The 20,713-nt window shown below is 40.4% G+C and overlaps 1 protein-coding gene across 1 annotated transcript in view; it reads right to left on the bottom strand.

Moving 5' to 3' along the window:
* LOC115610283 (sodium channel protein type 5 subunit alpha-like) overlaps nucleotides 1-20,713 on the bottom strand; it is a 166,520-nt gene that overhangs the window by 87,152 nt on the left and 58,655 nt on the right. The window contains 4 exon segments of the mRNA XM_030491527.1: nucleotides 3,742-4,098; nucleotides 5,522-5,695; nucleotides 10,491-10,729; nucleotides 14,287-14,419. Coding sequence (XP_030347387.1) covers nucleotides 3,742-4,098; nucleotides 5,522-5,695; nucleotides 10,491-10,729; nucleotides 14,287-14,419 — 903 coding nt within the window.

Here is a 20,713-nt window from a genome sequence, read left to right as displayed (position 1 = left end):
GAACAGCTCTGGTAATATGTCGTTTTATCAACAGACTTTGGCTGTTAAAGATAGAAATGGTGGTAAATGAGTCTTAATGATGTTTTCTTGGCATCTGACCAGCTTAAGGATCCACAGATTTTAACTTGATGGAGGTTTAGCAGCACTTTCCCAGAACATCTCTTCGAGGAACCATCTTACACTGACTTGTAGGAAGTACACGTAGGGTGGGACAAACCTCTTTTTTTCCAAGAATGTGACTGGAAGGTGCTCTTGGGTAGTCAAGTCAAGCCCCCTGCTAATATGGGTTGTTTTCTTCACAAACTTATCAAGCTCTATCTCACACACTGCTGATTTGGGGCTAGTCAGTCTTGCTGGAAAGTCCTTCTAAACAACCTCACTGTGCTGACAGAAGCCTCCTCTCCAAACCCAGCCTAAAGGTACCCACAGTGATTTATATTCCTTTGTTCTGGGATGAGTAATATCCTGTCACTTAAATTATTCTCCTGCCATGCCTAGCTCTGTATTCCCCTCATCAACTTCATATTCTGATACTGTGTTTTTCCCAGTAGCACTTTTAGTCTTTCTTGAGCATCAGTCATTAATGGGGTGTATTGCAGATCTAATATTGCAGATCTCTATGCAACAGCATTCATACCTTCTGTAATTACCTTTCCTGATATTTATTGGAATCTCCCTTATTCTTTTCATGGAGGCAATGTATTGGTACACTGGTACATCATACTGGTTCAGTCAGCCAGAGTGATACGTACATGGGGGTATCTACAGTTAAATTTGCCTCCCAAGACTTCAGGGACAGAAATAGGTACTTTTAGGGGATATTTAATCTGATGCATTTTAGATGCATTTTTGGGTAAGATATTTTATGACTTCATGGATTCCATTAACCAGATCTGACTACAAGGGCATCTCCATGCAATTATCTCAGATGTAGATGTCCACAGTGACTGATACATATACTTTTATTATCCTCTCAAACATTTTCTGTTGGTAAGCTACTTGATCATAACATAAATTCTTAAATAGGGCTGAGTGCATGACCTTACACTTTGTATTTCATAATTCCATGCATCACGCATTTATTCAATGATAATGGTTATGCATTTTTTTCCTACAGGATAGCCTGATACCCTAGAAATTGATGGAGCTTTCTACCTTCGTGTTCTCAAAAAATATCATTAAAATTTTCCTGAGTGAATAGTACTTCCATGGACAGTAGACGAAAAAAGAAAGAAAGAAAAAAAGCCTAGGGCTGATCCTAAAAGAACACTTCCAGCAAAATTCTGAAGATGTCAGAATTTCTCTGGTTACAGACTCTACATCTTGGCATGCGTGTGACTCCAGGAAGACAAAATCCACCACGGAAATGCAGCAGTGAATTACCAGCTTGTGGTGGATTGGGTGGTGAATGCGCCATGAAAGTACTACAGGATATATGTAAATCAGGCGGAGGTGAAACAACACCAGTACAGAACCTCAGCCCTGAGAGTGTGCTAATGCACTGCAGCTGTTAGCTTGGCTTAATGCTAACTGGTGCTTTTTGGGTGCTGTGTATATCATACACAGCCAAATTGGAGCATGAGCAAAGTCAGAGAGTGCATTTCTGCCCTGCGTCAAGTTGCCCTTCACTTCATGGCATTTCAGGAGAAGCGGGTATAAAACTGGCTTCATCCAGGTAGCCAGCAGAAAAATAAAAGGGTGGCTTGGCCAGTGTACATCATGCACACAAAATGAGGTTGGAAGGTTGTTCTATCTGTGATTGAAGTGTCAGTTTTATTCATGCACGTTGTTAGCACCCATTACACACAATTGTCCCCTGAGAAGTGGCTGGTGTCATGCTTGACTCTCGTGTTGGCTTACCTGCCAGAGTAGGGGGCACTAGGAACTGCCTCACTACCCAAATTCCCCTACATCTTCTTAATAATTCCTGTCATAGTGATTTTCCTTATTAACCTCAGTAACATACACATACGAAGGAAATATGTTAAGCCCTTTATAAAACTTAACATTAAGCATAGTAATTCAGTTAGCAATTTCAGAAACTCTTTCTTACAAATGAGGGAGAACTATTTTATCATATCTAGTTTGGCCTTACCTTCCAAAGCAGCTTCAAATATTGTAAAAATGCCATCTGACAATAACAGCATAGTCCTATTGTGCCAAAGGCAGTTACACAGCACATACTTTCCAACTATGTTGTAAAGTTTAGTTCTTTGAAGATGACTCAAATATCAGCTGACCCACAGTAAAAATAGTTTCATGTGGCACTGCATTGGTCCAAGACATTTGCAGGATGTATAAACACAAACCAAAGATTTAAGATTTACTAAAATTCCTTTCAACAGTTGGACTGCTCTGTAACATGAAGTTACCCAGGGCACTTACCAACTTCCCTGAATTTTCTTCCACCATTCCTTTGAATTTATGTTAGTGAGACTTGGGAAGACCTGCAAACTGAATCACCGAAAGTACCACAGAATTGTAGATGGTGTAACTCTTCCAACATCAGTTTGCAGCCTTTACTTTAGTAGTTAAAGTCTGCTGTGTAACACTTAGCCTTGCAGTTGGGAATATGACCACAGACACTGCCATAAGTACTGGCAGATGTGACAAGAATCTTGGTGATGCCAGAGGAATAAGATGACCTTCCGTCTACCTGCTAATTGACATCTTGAATTATAGAATGATAGAATGGTTCGGGTTGTAAGGGACCTCAAAGATGACCTAGTTCCATCCTCCTGCCACAGGCAAGGACAACTTCCACTAGATCAGGTTGCTCAAAGCCCCATCCAACATGGCCTTGAACACTGCCGGGGATGGGACAGCCACAGTTTCTCTGGGCAACCTGTCCCAGTGCCAACCTGGTTTAGTGCAAAACTAACTGTTAAATGTAAATTAATGAAAACAAAACAATGCTGTCTGTTTTTCTACAAGCTCTTTCAAGAACTTTTCAACCCCAGCAGCTGAGAACCAAAACTTTGGGTACTTAAAAGCAAAACAACCACTAAAAGCAATCGGTAGCAAAACCCAACATTTTTTTATAGCATCATCTACTATTAAACAACTCTCTACATAAACAGTAAGCCCATTAGAGCCTCACTGTCAAAGATGCTCTGTTAAGCTGGACAGGCAAAACATTTCCACAACGACTGCAAGCCAGCAAAGCACTCCTTAAGATGTCAACAGGGAAATACAATTCAGTCTCAATAGTTTCAGAGCTTATGTAAGCCATGCTTATGGGACAGTCTATTAAAAAAGCAAGTGACTACTGTAAAAACAATCTGTAGCTTCCTAGAACATGCAGGCTAAAGACATGAGAAACTCCACTCAAAGACACTGTGCTAGCTATAAGGTTCATGTGCTCTGGGCCAAAAATGAAGGGAAATAAAACCATCTCCCAATACAGTGACAGTTAAGGTGCTATTCCCTCCTGTATAGGAGAGAGATCTGGAATCCCTTCAGCCCCATGATTGGCCTAAGAAATAAAATCATTATAACTAGCCTATGTGCCTTTATTCTGATAAAACATTATCTGTTCTTCTGCAAAAATGAGTAAGCCTTCATTCCTAATTAGTAATGCAACATTGGCAATTTTGTATTTGGGATATGAACAAGTTTCCCTGGGTGACAACTTGGTTCATCAAATTAAAGCCATGGAGCGATGTGAGATTTGCTATTTCTGAATTAAAAAATGGTACATACATACCAGGAAGAGGAGAAAAAAACATCTTGAGAACTCACCACCAGGTTTCCTATCACCATGACCAACAAGAAGACAAGAAGGCACAGAGGCTGCCCAGCTACTTCCATGCAGTCCCACATGGTCTCAATCCACTCCCCACACAAAATTCGGAAGATGATGAGGAATGAGTGGAAGAAATCGTTCATATGCCACCGTGGCAAATTGCCGGTCGTGCTTATCTTCTTCACATTGTCTATGTAGCTTTTCCCAAAAAGCTGCATTCCTACCACAGCAAAAATAAAGACGATGATTGCCAGCACAAGAGTGAGGTTACCAAGGGCACCGACTGAATTACCAATGATTTTGATGAGTGTATTTAAGGTCGGCCAAGACTTTGCCAACTTGAAGACTCGCAGCTGTGAACAAAACATAAACAACAGTGTCAGTTCACAGAAGCAACGGACATTTCAGCTGATGAATTATTAAAGTGTGTAAAACGTGAAAGACACTAAATGCCACAGCCTGTGTGGTATAAGGTGATTTTAGCCATACTTCCTGCTAACCTCACTAGTACTATTAATAAAATATCAGCTGGGTTTCTTGGATGAGAATTTGGTTTTCCAGAGCTATGCTCTGCCTTGTTAGATAGACGGGCTTTTATCGGCTCATTCCCCCAATATCATAATAACTGGGGAGAGGATGTAAGGAGGAAAACTCAGGTCTTAGTATTTTCTTTTACATTGTTTTTCCTCCTCAAATTAAACAGCCTGGCAGGCATCTGGGGGAAGGGGTTTAGGGTTTGATCCCACAAAGAGAGAAGCAATTCCTCAGTGTTTCAGAGCAAGCCTCAGCCAGATGCTATTAGCTGTTAGCTCCTAGGGTGAAAATCACCTCTGTGCCGAGGATCACGCAGTCTATGCACAACCCACGTCCCACTTAAGACCTATTTTAAGGACGTAAATGGTGCCTAACCCTTGTGCTGTGTTTTCAACTGAAGGTTAATTTCAGTCCTATTGAAGAAGGATTGCTCAAAAACTGACAGGAGACTCTCAGAATGTAACATAAGCAGTGAAAAATTAGCATTTTTGAGCAGTGCAGAGAATTTTGGGTAAAAAAAGTCTTCTGCTAAATGTAATCATAAGGGCTTATTTTCCTGGTCTTTCCAAGTTTTGAAGCCATATCATGGCCAGAATGATTAGCATGGACATCCTGGTACATGAAGTGCAACACAAATGTCAGGCTGGCAAGGAAACTACTTTTCTGTTCCAATATGACAACAGTGTCTCATTAATAGAATACCACTATCCTGTGCATAACAAAGGAGCTGACAGCTAAGGAGTTCCCGTGAAAGACAGATGCTATGTTATGCTGATCAGTTCTAGGAAAAAAAAATCATCCCGTGAATAATTCAAAGACATCTTCTTTTGACAACATTTAAAAGAACAGTGGCATGTTTATAACGTAATTTAGGAATAACAACTTCTAAAGCAACATACTGGCTCTTGCATTTCTTGGGCTATCAATTATCTGCTGACTATGCTAACGGGTGTACAGGTATAAAATGGCAGATTCTTATTACAAATTGGAACTCAAACATTTTAAGTGTTCTGCAAGTACCTGGCACAGCTAGAAGGAATCAAATTATGTTCTCATTTACCCTGATGTAAATCTGGAGCAATTCCACTTATCGCGCAGCCTATAATTACTGTCACATACTGTTCACCAGTTTGCAGCAATTAAAGTCTTTATCAGCAGATGCGTTTTTAAGAAAATATGTTGCATTCATGTCAGTTTATATACAATAAAAGAAGAGAGGTAAGAACAGAATAAGACCATTACCAATCGAAAGGAGCGTAAAACAGACAGGTTTCCCATACTGGACAAACCCAGTTCCATCAGGCTTAGAATAACAATTATGCTGTCAAAAATATTCCAGCCCTGCTGAAAATAGTAGTAGGGGTCAAGGGCAATTACTTTGAAGATCATTTCTGCTGTAAAAATCCCAGTGAAGACCTGCAGAAAGAAAATATGAAGTCAAAGTAACCTTTCAAGCACACCTCTTTGCTTGCAGACTTTCCACTGATACAGGTGAACACAGCAGAAAGCAAAACCCAAACATTTTACAAGCAAATACTTTATTTTTCATGCCTGATTCTTTATCACTATTACAACTTTGTGTAGTCTTTTCACAATAATATTTGATACTGCTGTAAACTTACAATGACATCCAAGTTCAAGCTCTGGATTGAACCATACATTTCCATCTCCTTCAATCATCTGAACAATCCCAGTGGTAAAAAAAGAAAGTGTAAAGGTGCCTTTTATAAAGGTTAAATCTATTCATTTCAGTGGAGAAACCAAAATAAATGGAGTGTGAGTGTTAAAGAGTATTGGGGTTGTAGTGTACCTGCTGTATTATCCCCTTTTATTTTGTTATTATTGTCAATACCAGGGCAACATTGGCCTCCACTCATTCTGAGGTTATAGCTGACAGGTGATTAGAAACTCTAATTTGAGTCCTAGACTTTTTTTACAAATACCCATGGCAAATTTCTTTTGACAGCGTCTTGGGAACATATTGCTTATTTATGACCCAGTTCAAATGTCATATGGCAGAACTTCTAATTGGAACACTTTTCTTTAAAACAACATACAAATATTACCTATGAGGCAGAAGGAGAGGGGGAGGGAAGGCTACTGACAGCAAACTCAGTTTTAACAAATTCCTGGCAAAGTACCTCAGAGAATCAGATCTTGTGCTTTCATATGCCTCCTTAAGTAACATTTTAAATGCACAAAGCAAGGCTACAGTCAACTGAAATGACAAAATGTGGGCACCAAATTCTTCATATACAGTTTCATTTTCATTCCAAGTCCCAGCACAAGCTACACAGAGCTTTATGTTCCTGAAAAATTCTCTACTGTACATATACATTAAAGTACACAGTTTTCCATGAAACAGTCAATGTTAATAAACCTTGTTGGTTAAAAACCAGGGGGCTATCCAGAGCTCACTTACTAGTAACATACAGTCAAAGAGAAACATTTTCCATAATATAAGCAAAATATTTGCAGCATTATCCCAGCAAAACTGATCAACTTTGAGCAACAGAGATGAGAAACCCAATAAGATGTAGAAGGGAAAAGTTAAGATTATATAATTATGATATTAAGGAATAAAAATAAATTTTCATAGCCTGCATTTGAGGAATATTTGGCTTTACTCCGTAATGCTTCAAGAACGAATTTTTCCAAGCAGTCATTTTACACAATTCCTTGTACAAAATACCTTCTCTTTCTCATCAGGACCTTGAACTGCAACAATACCCTGTGATGTATCAACATTCCATCACCGTCTCTTACCAAGAACCCAACAAAATGACCTGTCTCATATTTCTAACTAGCCAACAATTTCTGAGTCACGGTGGTCAGAGATACCAAAGCTTCCCACCAGAATGCTTCAGTTTCCCTCAGGACAGAGAACAAGACAAAACTGGATGTCTGTGAAATCATATCTAGGGGACTACCTTAAAAACACAATACCATGCTGCATACATTATGCAACCATCTTGCTGAGAAATGACTCAGGAGGATCACTTTCTTTGCTTGAATCATTTTAATCAATAGCCTTCTGAGAAAGAAATGTCACAGTAAGATAGCAAAATGTCTGAGCCTTCCTAAAGGCATCAGGAATCGTGTACGTGTACCAGTTATGAATTTCAAGCGGCAGTTGTCAAATCACTGGCACCTGGTACACACTGTCTATGCTTGGACAAGAGGCTGGATACTTAAAGTGATAAAGGCTGGAAAGAAAACAAGTAACTTAACATCCCGTTGGAGCTCAATATGATACTGCTGACTTGGAGAGCTTTGTCTTAAAAAAAAAAATATTTTATCTATCATTTCAGCTATTTAGGCTTTAATACTGCATAATGGTATCTGTTTCTAAAGGAAATAAAAATTGGGGCAATCTTGTTCTATCTACCCATTTTTTAAGTGGCGGCATCACATGAGCAGATGAACCATGTACATGTGCTTGGGTGGCCTTCTGATCACATTTGAAAATGTTTATTCCTGTGAGTGATGAACTAAAGGAGTCTCAAGGTAACAGATGCTGCATGAAGTAGACGGACAGAGAAGGAGATCTCCAGTGACTGGCAGTGGATAAAGAACTGTTCTCGGAGAAAGTAAATCCATAGCCTACATTCATTCTTTCATTTCTCTCACAAACATTTGTTTTGAGGAAAAAATGACCAAGATCTGCCCTTTATAATACTTCCCCCATTTAATGCTAGTGTAATCACTCAAAGAGGGTTAGATGCAATAGAAGGACAATGGCCAGCCAGCGTGGGGGCAGAGGAGGGGTCTGGCAGTCTGTGGCTTAGGGAACGAAGTCACCTGGCAGCTTGCCCTGGAGCTGGGACTCTCTCTTTCATAGGAAATTGCAGAAAAAGTCAATTTTCATTACAAATGACTTTGCAAAATCCTCCACAAAATGGGGTTACCTTCCTCTGACCTGCTCTACTCGCAATCAATCCAGTTATGCAGGTGTTTAAGTAAAGCTGGTGACGGGGAGCTGAGACAGTCTGGCATCTCACAGACCCATCCTGGGATCTCAGGAGAAGAGAATCCCATGCCATCAGCCTGCTACAGAAAATATTAGCAGGCTTTTTTGTTTATTTTAGATTTTAACACAAAGAGGAGAAACAGCTCTAGGTAGTGCTGGGGAGCTCACAGCAAGATTTTGGGGTTCGTTTGTTTGTTTCCAAAATTTTGCAAAATTGGTTTGCAATTCCTACCTCTGCTCATTGTTTTTATTTCCTTGTTGGCACCCTGCTCAGCCCTGCTCAGCCCCAGCAGTTCTGCAAGAACCGTGTTGGTAGGAGGCATGCCAGGAGCTAGAGTTTCACTGCTTGTGGTCTGCTGATCTGCCAAAAGCAGAGTAAGGAGCAGATACATTTACCAATTGTCAGAGGGGGAAATGGCAGCATTGCCATCTTCTCTGATGGATAGTGGGCCTGAAGGAGTACTTTTAAGTCATCTTAGAGACCACAAACTGTTGAACAACAACAAGGAAAGCTGACTGCAAAGTGGAGTTCTGTGCAGTTCTGTGAGATTACTTTCCGAGCTACCTTATCTACTCCTTTCTGCAGAGGGCAAGAGCATGGGTCTGAAGCAAGAGAGACCCAAACAGATTTTACACACAGAGCTTTGCCAAGACACAGCAGCTGAAAAACTGGAGACTGGTCTCACAGCCTAGAAGAACCTTAACCTGCCCAAGAAGGCCCAGAGCCAAGAATAACAAGGGCTAGGGTAAAGAAAAAAATCCATATGTAATGCACCACATATGCTAGGACTGGTAGAAAAAGTCTGATTAAGTCTGATTATTGCTACTACCCACCTAAACCTGCCAACGTAGGATGCTTTTCACTAAAGGCAGACATCACATCTGTAGTGTTTCTGCATACTCCCACTATAGTTGACAGTGACTAGAGCCAGTGGCCTCCAGGGCATAGTTCACCTTATCCAAAGGTAAATGTCTTTAAAACATCACATTAATTATGCATTAAAATTGTCCATTACTCTCTATTGACTTCAAAGGGAGTCAAAGGCAACCAACTCAGACAGAGTCTCTTATGCCATAAACACCTGGTTAGGCAAGGTAAATCCCACTTTGAGATAGCGCAGCCTTCATTTTTACAGAAATAAAGGGATTTCTTCATTTCTACTGTAAGCCTCTCAAATGCAAATTTAGCAGCATCCATGTTTCAGGGTACTCCAGACTTACTTATGGTCCTACAGGATATCTCTGTTTCTACCACTAGATTTTAGGGCAATTCCACCATGCCATAGCTAGATAGCCTGTGCTTTTTCTCATACAGACTCATCTAAAATTGAAAGGATTTTAAAGCAGTAAAACATGGTAACTTTTAAACATAAACCCAGAGAAAGATAATTAAAGAAAAAGCTCCCATTTTGCAGTAACTGCAGAATTTTGGTGGCCCCCTGGGTTAACAAATTGTACTGCATTGCCTCTGGAAAGGTTTTTCTGCTGTCCCTGCAACTTGGCTGTAGATCTGTCACTCTGCTTCTCTGTGGAGAAGTGCAGTCTCTGCTTAGTTTGCAGTTCCATCCCTGGCTGCTCCAACCTGCATGTTCAGAATTTCCCCATGAAGCATCAGCCATGCTTTGCTCCACGTCCTCTCTGCCCCAGGGCTTGCATGGGTCCTGGTACACACTGCTGGACAAGGCAGGGAGGCACAGTAGGACATACAGAAAATGTAGCACAGGCACCTTCCCGCATACATGTCTACCTACTATCAAACAGCATTCTATTTCTCTCTCGGATCTTGCCTTGGGGTTTTTTTTATGTAGGTTTTTGGGGGTTTGGTTTTTGTTTGGTTGGTTTGTTTGGGGGCTTTTTGGGTTTTTTTTGTTTTTGACTTAAAAGTCACCATTAGTCACCAAGAACTGCCTTATTCTTTTAACAGAAATCCCAAATAAACTTCATTAATCCTTCTCTTATTTCCTTAAACAGGTACAAACTTGATACCTATCAGGAACAGCCCAGAAACATGGCTTTAGTGGTTACTAATAACATTAGAATATGTTAGCTTAAAAACAGACCTGTGTCTTCCATTCTTTTTTCTTCACCCCCAGGAAGAGGTGACTGTGGACTTACTTGACATGTCATAAGCAAAGCGATGCTGACAATATATCAACATGGGGTCTTCCCAAGCTGCAGCCAGAACTTTAACAAGCAGGCAATATACTCCTCAGGTAGCACTTCGAGTTCATGTTCACTTACCAAATTGCCTATGTAAAGCATGTGGTCAAACTCCTTCGTCATCTTATAATGTTCCAAGGCCATGAAAAGTGTGTTCAGCACAATGCAAAGGGTGATGGTGAGGTCGGTAAATGGGTCCATTACCACGAACTTGACAAATTTCTTGATTAAAAGCCAAAGCGGACAACAATCCCAAATGAGAAATTTAACAGCAAAGTGGTTCCAGCAGGGAGGACATTTCTGGTGTGATTCCTCAAGCTCTAAGTCACAAGCAGTAAAGTAACAGTCAATTCACAGTGAGTTATATGACAAGAGAACACTTAAAATGACTCATAACATAAAGGAAGGCCCCTGAATTACCCCAAACTTTTTTTTAAGATAAAAATATTTCTGTCCTAATAGGCTGGCAAATTACACACATTGGGGTTTTTGCCAGTTGACCTGCACTTAGCAGATGGTGACTTATTTTGAAAGTAATAACCTTTTAAAAGTGTCAGAAGCAAAAAGAGAGAATCACACTAAGTATGTAAAGTCCAGCATTATATACAGGCTCAGATTTTCACTCTGTTTTCCCTTTTTCCAAGTTCAAATGGGTAAGAATACACTATCTTCTTTTAACTTGGATTGGAATTTTTTTTCATTCCCATGTCACATTTTAGAAGTATCTGAAGTATACCTTTTAAAGCAGTTAAGAGCTGAAAGAGCTGAAATCCAATATTTGGAGCTGATTTAATCACTTGAGAGCTAGAGTATCACTGGTTATCCATAAGGTTTCTGTTCTTGATGTGCAATCCAAACAGGCATTCAGTATCTGATTTCTTCTAAAAGGCCCACACACAAAATCAGGGGAATTCATAAGTCAGTTTGAAAATGCTACTAAGACTCCAATGTGCTTTTTAGAGGTGCTTTTAAAATATTGCCTAAAATACAACTTTCTTATGTCCATTTTACCTGAACACAAAAGAATTGAAATAGCTTCATAAGCATAATTTGCATTAAACAGTGAAAAAGAAAAGCCAGAAAAGACAGTTAATGGCGGAATGATAATGATTAGTGAAATAGCTTAATGCTTTCCTTTTCTGATTCCTTTATAGGCATGGAATGCTGTATAACGGTCTTAGTCTATATAATTAGAACCTGCACTGATAACAGGAAAACTTCAGCCAAGGCTGTTATTTCAATCAGTTTATAAACAGCCTCCTCTCTCAAGTCAGTATGCATTCTCTGTGCATTTTTTCTTCATTCGACAACAGAACTGAGGTATTAGGTGTCTTCTAGCAAGCTTTCAAAATATCAGATTATGTCCTGCATGCACAGGTTTTGTACATACGTCTACTCTGCTCTGAGACCTCTGGGAAACCAAATTGTTGCCAAGAAATGATTATGTCTTTCCAGCCTCCGAACAGGGTTTAAACGTGTCTAAAATGATGTGAGAACCCCACAGGATGGGGGGTGAAAGATGTGAAAAATACCCCAAATTATTTCAATGTAAAACCTTAATTTTGTGGTTTTTTTTTAAACCCACCTCTGAAAGTAATAAAGAGTTTAGGTCAGTCACTTCGCAAAGGATCTAATTTTCCAGGTAAATCCATACTTCTCATTATCACTTCTAGCCGGCCCTGCTTACTCTACTATTATTAATTTAGGGACTTTCACAATGGGCACGTATCAGATGAGTGACTCTTTTCCCAGAGGCTCCACACTTGAGAGAAGCCCCTTTAAGTCTAGGTTGCTGCTGAAAGGGGTAGTTTCATCTTTCAGCCTCAGTCATACATTATTTCTCTGTCCTTTTGCCAGCTTTTGTGCTCCTGGACTTTCTGAATGGGCTGGTTCTGCTTACTGATTCATCTGAAAACCAATTGTTTGTACAGTCAAACCAAACTGCAGGAACACAGCAAGGGAAGGAGGTAGGTGCAACTGTCCTGTTTTGGCAGCGGTGTGGCATTAAAGTGGTTTAAATCAATCAAGAAACCACATCCTTTCTCAGCACAGGTGATCTTTGGAAATCACAACAGATTTAATAGTTTTTGAAAAACATCTGCAAAAGGAAAAGTAAAACCAGACTCAATTGATTTTTTCTTCTACTTTATACTGTTACAAAAAAAGTGGTCAGAAAACCACAAAGTCTGTGTTGGAGGTATTTTTCCTCTTATTTTTAAATGAAAAAACCCCACAAACCAACAAAAAAGCCCTAGGTCCTTCCTTGTTTGCAAGGCTTTGCAATGTCTGGGAAAACAGGCAGATGATGACTACCCAAGAGCTGAGAGCAGACACCAGGTAACTAAAGAGGAAGGGATTTCTGGTCTGGCGGTTTCATACACTTCAGCACAAATCATACAGCTATTATTGCAGTTAAATCCTGTGATGCATTTTATTCTGATTTGATATTCCTCTTGTTGTTAACAAGTATTCAATTTCAATGACCAATCAAAGACCGTGAGTTAGGAAACCTTTGATAAGGATTGTTTTCTTCTGTACGAAGCTAAAAATGTTCAACCTCTGAGCTACCCCAGACTTGATGGTCTCTATTTCTGTGACGAAAAGTAATAGAACGTACCATTAAATGAATAAGAAGTCATCCAGCTCAGGTCTTTTTAGGCATTCTTAACACATTACAAAGAAGCAAATCAATCACAAAGCTAATCGCTTAAAACCCCACAGAAAATAAATAAAACCTTTGCAGACTACCCTAAACACTGGAATACACTGAAGTGATTATTTACCTAGTAAGAATACAACATTTTATCTATTCAAAGATATAAACATATATATGTTCTGGCTGCAACACTGCTGAATATAACCACAGGGAAGGTAAGAAACTGAGGAAGAAGAGGGCTTTGTGGATTCACACTGCGTCATCTCCAAAGAGCTACGTCCAGTCCCTTTCTGTAAGGCATCTCCCAGATAAGTCCCTCCATCTTGCCTGGCCTTTCTATTCATGAGTAACACATAGAATAAGGCTACAGAAGAACTCAAAATTTTCCTTGCTCCACACTGTGTTCTTGGCAGACATTTTCCTATAGTTGCAACTTGCCACCTTTTTTCAATTTATAATGTAGGAGACATGAGGAACTGTAAGAAGCCCTTTCATGCTGCATATAAAGAGCCTAGAAATGTGCTGTCTTGCTATGAGTTGTTGTCTTTCTATCAGTAAATTTGTGAAAGAGAAATGCAAAGTTCAGGTGTATGGAAAGATAGGGAAGGGAAATCCTTCTGCACATAATGAGGATTATATATATTTTATATATTTATATAATTATATATATTCTGCACCTAATGAGTAATATAAAAATTTGCTGAGAAATATTTGCATGGACAAATGGGTCCTTTGAGAATCCTTAGATTTCACAGTAGGATTCAAACACTCACGAAACGTTGCGGCCCACTAGCTGCTCTGCAAGAAGGAGACTATCGTCCCCCACAACTTGAATGTACGTAGCTGGTGACTGCCCATGCCAGCCTTTGCACCAGGTCCAGAGAGATGAGATACAAATGTATGTACAGTCGTACAAACAGTCTGGTGTGCCACTACCCTGCATCTTGGTAAGCCTTGTGTAAATCAAATTCCATGGGGGCACAAAATCTTACCAGATCCAATACTGACTATCTGGCCAGCATTTTGTCAGGATTTTTACAAGTCCATGGGTAAGACAGTGATTATATTGCCTTCTGTTACAGTATTGCCTCTGTTATAGGGGTTATAACTGCTTATAATGCCTTCTTGCAAAATAACAAGAGTCTAATGTTAGGGTCTTTTGTGTTACTGCCAATCAACATCTGTATGGCTTTGAGTCTGGGAACTAAAGATGCTTCTTACCTTCCAGGGCACTGGTGATGATGCTGACAGCACTCACTGCTCGCTGCCTCTGAAAAGGTTCATCCGAGTGGTCCACTGACGGGCGGTGGGGTGTTAAAAGCTGCTTCTTGCTTGCCTCGTCCGAGGGAGAGGTCTGTTCAAATGAACACATTGGATCAGCAGAATAAAACCAAAGTAGATATGGGGTAGCATTTTCAAAATTACCTCAGCACTATTTTTTCCCATCTGAAAAGTCCAAAGCTCACTGATTTCCCAATTAAGCATATGCTGTTGGTGTGCTGCTTTTGAAAATGCTCTTTGAACAATTTTGGAAACTGTGCCCTGCCCTTTACCTTCATGTAAACAGGTGAAAGATGCAGGTGAAAATAATGGGATACTTCTGATCCCGGAGAAACAGCAGTGCTGCTTTACTGTGCTCTCTGCTTGTGAAAGAAGCCCTGCTTAATTACATTAATTATTCCATTATTTCTGAAATGTGTTAACTGTTTAATTATACTGCTAGAAGAGGAAAAGGGGCGTGGGTAACAGCTCGATTACAGGCCTCTGATATCAGACCAAGCAAACTGACTCCTCAACACATGTTTTCTCTTGTTCTGAAACACTGCCAAATCTCAGGAACATATTGTCATTCTGGTGATCTTTGGTGCCACGGATTCTGAAGCTCTGTAATTAGTGGAGAATCTGAGCTTCCTTTTTTCTCAGGAAAAATAAAATATAACCCAAACCCTCTTGTTCTGATGCTTCAGAAGGAAAAGCTTTTTTTTTTTAAAAAAAAAAAAAAAAAGAAAGAAAATACCAGAAAAACAAAAGTCCTGAACTGTCTTTATTTAATATTTCTTTTTAAATTACTTTTATGCTTTTTGAAGGCTTGGGTTTCTGAAGTCAGCCAGAATCACAGTATAGCTGTAGACACACACTGTATTAAATACTTTATATTGTCAGTTGACAGGAGCAAGATGTTAAGACTTTTACTATTATGAGCTCCCACTTCGTACAGAGACAAATCCTGCTTGCTTTACTCCTCCAGCTCTCCCACAGGTAGAAGGAAAGATGGTGGTTGAAGTGGAAGGATCTGGGAAAACCAAGTTCAGCATCATTCTCTGTCACAGACCTCCTGGTCAAGACACTCAGTCTCCCAAGATACGTATTTTAATAGCTTCTGTCCTGCTCCTCCACGCATATGGGCTGTGAGGTCCAAGACACTATGTAAGCAAGGAAGATGCACTGTAGATAGACAGGTCTTGATGGCTCTTGCAAGGAAATGTGAAAGGAGAAGAAATCCCTATAAAGATGATAACCCCTGGTTTATGCATATGTCAGAATAGCTGGTTTTGCTTCTTCATAGTCAAAATGAGCTACAGGAGTCAAATGAGCTACAGGAATCAGTTTCAGTCTTCTGGATCTTCTCATTGCTTGAGTCTGAAATGGCCCTAACCACCCCAAGCAGCGCCCAGGATGCCAGCTGAGACGTACCATGGGCAGTAGCCCCACAGCTCTTCCTTTCTGTGCCTGGGACATGCACCAAGCAGGACTCAGGATCCCTCCTCTTCACCATTTCTCTACTAAAAAGGCTCTTCAAGAAAGGCAATTCCATGAGAACAGCATGAAAAAAGCGCTGAAGCTCTATGATCTGTCTTTCTGGAGTGTGACCCCTTCAGAGCAGGGGACATCCCCTTGTCAGACGGTCACAAAGGACAAAGATGCTTGGCCAACCGTTGACACTGAAAATAGCCAGGATACTGCTCCCAGGTCACTTCAAAGTACTGCAGTTAAAAATACCAATTACTGCAAGACCAGAGAAGAGTAAGGACTTTTAAAGCAAGCACTTAAAACATTAGCTAAGCCAGGAAAGCAGTAATACTTCAAAATGCCTTTTTTTTTTTTTCCTAAAATGTTCTCTTTTGTTAAAACAATTGGCTCATTGTCCATTGAGTTACAGACACAGTCATCTCAAAAGGCAAGGTGTAATCAGAACCTATTCAAAGAGACTCCTACTTCTGCACAATATAACAAGAAAACACTCTATCCTTGGCTTAGGAGCTGGAGAAAACCTGAACAGTATTTCAGATGCATTAGTTCTCTTGGTTCCCTTTGCCTCAAAAACATCCAATAAGAAATAAAGAAACAACAAATGTTTTATTAATGAAGAAAGCATCTACAAAATTGCATAATCATTTTCACCAGTTTGGAGTACATAACAAATACATGGGACAGAAAAGAAATAACTAGACAAGCAGATAAAAAACATGAGGGAGACAAATTTTTAAGTAGTATAACTAAAAATGTAAAAGCAAAGAAAAAGGAAAAAAGCCAAATAAACCCTCAAATCTTCCAGATTCCTCTGTCTGTAGAATGAACCATAAGAAAACTTCAAATTTCAAATTCCTCTGGATTGTATAACTCTTTTTAAACTGCACCATTATCCCACCTAACCCAAAGCTTAGGACATACCAGTAGAATGTGTTTAGACAATCTCACCTCCAGAAATGCCACTTTTCTGACTGTCAGGAAAGATACTATATTTCTATTTATGCATGCAGAAATGTTTTTGCAGAAGTTATGTGTTGGCGGCTTTCATCTGAAAGCCACCTTTTAGTTACAGGTGCAAAGATAATTCACTGCAGAGGTAAAAAGTCAAAGAAAAGACGTTCAGAGATTAATTCTTCTTATTTTTTGATTCAGCTAAACTAGGCTAAATGAAAAGTTAGACAGGTTTGGCATATCCTTCGTTTAAAACAAAAATTAAAAAAAAATAACAGGGAACTGAATTTTTCCCTAGGTTTGATGTGATATTGCCAAGTTTTCCAAGCCACTCTACTTTTCTTTCCAGCCCGACTTCCTCAGTCCTGCCACTTGTGTCACAAGAAGCAGTTCCCAGGACTTCAGGAGTCCTGCTGGACTCAAAGGGATTGTTTGCAGTGTACCATTGTCTGTGTGCAAAGGGGTATTTCTGGAGACACATCCATGGGTCCTTCCTTCCTTCATCTCTAGAGGTGAGGCAACGCAGTTTGCTGCTGGCCTGCGTTCAGAGCAAATGCTGCCATGCGTAGTAGCCGTCTTCATCCAGCTGCACATGCCCCTGCCAGAGGGCAGAGCCTGAAGCTCCCCTGCTCCCTGCCAGCTACTTGGCAAAGGTTTGTCCCCAGAGCCAGGATAGAGTGTCTGGCAATGGTGGGGTGGAAGGAAGACAATCATAGAATAGCTTGGGTCAGAAGGAACCTTCAAAGCTCATCTAGTCCAACCCCTTGCAAAGACCAGGGACATCTTTAACTAGATCAGGTTGCCCAGAACTGCATCCGGCCCGGCCTTGAATGTTTCCAGGGATGGAGCATCCACCACCTCTCTGGGAAATCTGCTCCATACTCCTGTGCTCTTGCAGGAGGTCACAGTCCCTTTCCCAGTAGAGCAGTAAATCCATCACATAGTCAGCCTGACATTTACTAAAAAGTATTTTTCCAGGAAAGAACATTTCCATCCAGGTGAATTGCTTAAATTTACTGAAGTTACTCAGGGAAGTTTATGAGCTTTTGTTCTTTGTAAAGAACAGATATGTGAGGGAGTTTTTTTATTATTTATTTTAGAACAGAGATAGCTAATAATCATGCAAGGAACTGGCAGATTTTGCACTCTGAGATAGAGAGCAGTTCCAGGAACTGGACAAACAAGGCAGCATAAAGGTTATCATCGTTACAGAGAGAATATACACAAGCACATTTGTTCATAGTACTTATATTTCTATAGAAATTAAGTAAAAATAACAACAGTCCCTATAGTTATGTAAGGATTGTCCTTAGGATACAGATGAAAAACTCACAATGGAGTTGAACAGAGGCACCTCCAGCAGGATGAGATTATTTGTGTTCTTCTCTGATTGACTGGAAAAGTTTCTCCTTTGGATTAGCTAAATTCTATAGGGACAAATATACTATTCAGTAATTTACATGTAAATGAGGATACATAACTGCAAAATTATTTTCTTCTCAGTGCCTACAGTTCTGAGCTGTATCAAAACTGTTATGTGAAGATGGGCTTTTACATGGCAGCTTTTTAAAGACCCCATTTGGGAACTGGGACAGGTTTAATTTTCCTTGTACAGTAAAAATCTTTTCAAGCATAAAAAGAGGTGGACAGGCCACACTGTGAACAATGGACCCAGTAAGGCACTAGCGCATATATTTAATGAGATTGAAAGTGACTATAATAGCGCACAACATTAAAAAGAAGCCATTTAATTTTGTGGATGCTTGATTATTTGAAGAGGTGCACTGTAAACTGGAGCAGATTGCAATATTTGTGTCAAATCTAAATGATTTACACTCAGGATGTGCTAAAGCAAAACTCGAAATGAACAGAAACTATAGCCACGGTGACAGCTCTTTGTGTGACAGCAGCAGAGGGCTAGCTCGCTTTCGTCCATATAACTTCATGGTGGTGACTTTTGGATGACTTATTTTGTTGACCTTTTTTCTGAACAAGGAAACTGCTAACACTTTCACTTTTCACCAGTCCTGTGGCAAAGCAAGAGAGGAAAGAAAGAAATTTTACCTTGGGGCAGTATTATGGTCAACAAGGAAACCTCAAACCAATGTGGTCAGCAAGACAGTTTTCTGCTTAGTGGCAAGAAAAGCCAAGGCCTTCTGTTTTTTTGGTTTGTTTGTTTGTATTTGTTTGTTTGTTGGGGGGTTTTATTAATAAAAAATCCAATAAAAGTTTATCTAAAGACAAGCTTCTAAATCCTTAGTTCAGCCCCTCAGTAAGCAGCCTGGCCTTTCTTAAGGGCTCACTTCCTGCCGGTTTTCACTCCTGCCAAGCTAGCAATACTCAGCATTTGTTTCTTAAAAGAAAAAACATATGTGCAACCAATAGGAAATTCAGGAAGAGTTGTATGTGCAGAGGGAGAAACCAGATAGCTCCAACCTCGGCTTCATTGCCCATCCCAAAACCATGTCACCAGCGGCCGCGCTTTGCTCCCAGGCTGATGGGAAGCTCTGTTGAGCAGGTGCCCCAGGGAGAGCAAAGTAGTGGGGACTACCAGCTAACACCTAACTGCCTCTCGTGAACAACCACCTCCTCAATCCTGTGTCCACTTCTCTGCTACTTCTAATCTCCAAAATAACTGGAAACTCAGGCTAAACTAAAAACCTTGCCATTTCCCTGCAGACTTACAGAAAGGGCTCCAGCTAGGTTTAGGAGGCAAGAGGGGATGCCGTCATGTGTATTTCTTAACTCGCAAATTCTTGACAACCGCAGGTGACAACTTACCTTCATCAGATCCCATGGATAAACTGAGCTCCAGATAACAGCTCATTAACTTTATCCAATTTTGTCCAAACAGATCAATACCTTGCGAAGGGAGATGTTATTCTAACCTCTTAACTAAGAAACACCAAAACACTACAGAGCAATACACAGGTACAAACAAGTACTACAGGGATGTGCAGAAACGTTAGGTTGTAGTGTGCCCTGAAGTTACTTACATAATGTACAGACTTCCTCTAAAAAAGGCAAAATCCCAAACTCCCAGCCCAACAATCAGCAGGAGCATGAAAATGTATCATTTTTCAAATCCCTGAGTCTCAGGTCAAGCAAAAAAAAATTCAGGACTTTAAGCACAGTCACCATAGTCCTGCTTGTGTCTTATTTAATTACATTGGGCTAAGTTTGATGAAATCAGCAGCTGCACCACTTGAAGAAAGCTGGTAGGAGAACAGCACCAGCTTTGATTGAGTCCTCTGCAGGATACACTGGAGATACCCAGGAGAATAATTAGGACTTATCAGGGGTTTCTTGGGACAAGTTTCCTGCACCCCTTGGGCCTGAATGCCTGCTACTCTTCACATTCAGGTGAAGACTGTCTGACCCAGAGCCAGCTTTGTAGAGGGTGCTTGCAGCTCATCCTTTCAGATTGTGCTACTTTGCTCTTCACATGACCTAGGTGGGTTTTCTAGCTTAAACACTGCAGTGTAACCCCCTGTGCTGCCAGGGGGAGCTCCCCAACAATCACTCTTTGTGTGTGCTCTTATGTGGAAACATCAATGGGTGTAGCAAAGTGTGCAGACACACATGCGTTCCCTGCAGAAGACAGAATGTCCCTCCTCAGCTCAGGTGTGGACTGAAGCCCCTGGTGACTTGGCAGGACCACTTTGATGCAGAAGACTGCATGGATGGATGCCATTCTGCATGAAATATGCTGTCCACGGCCAGCAAGCCTGCTGACCAGTCCAGCTACCCCAGCTGACAGGACTGATGGGTATAAACACCATCCATTGAGATGATTTGAAACCTTTCATGTTTTACTAGTTGTATTTAGCGATTAGGGGGAGGAGATGGCAAGTGCAAGCACACTGATAGAAATACGCTCACGTCCATCTGTGCCAAGCAGCCAGGGCCATCTGAAGAGTATTTGAAACTGGCTTTTTTAGCTTAC

The sequence above is a fragment of the Strigops habroptila genome, chromosome 1 (assembly GCF_004027225.2).
Source record: "Strigops habroptila isolate Jane chromosome 1, bStrHab1.2.pri, whole genome shotgun sequence".
NCBI lineage: Eukaryota > Metazoa > Chordata > Aves > Psittaciformes > Psittacidae > Strigops > Strigops habroptila.
The sequence above is the reverse complement of the archived record's forward strand: the minus strand, read 5'-3'. Positions and strand labels throughout refer to the sequence as shown.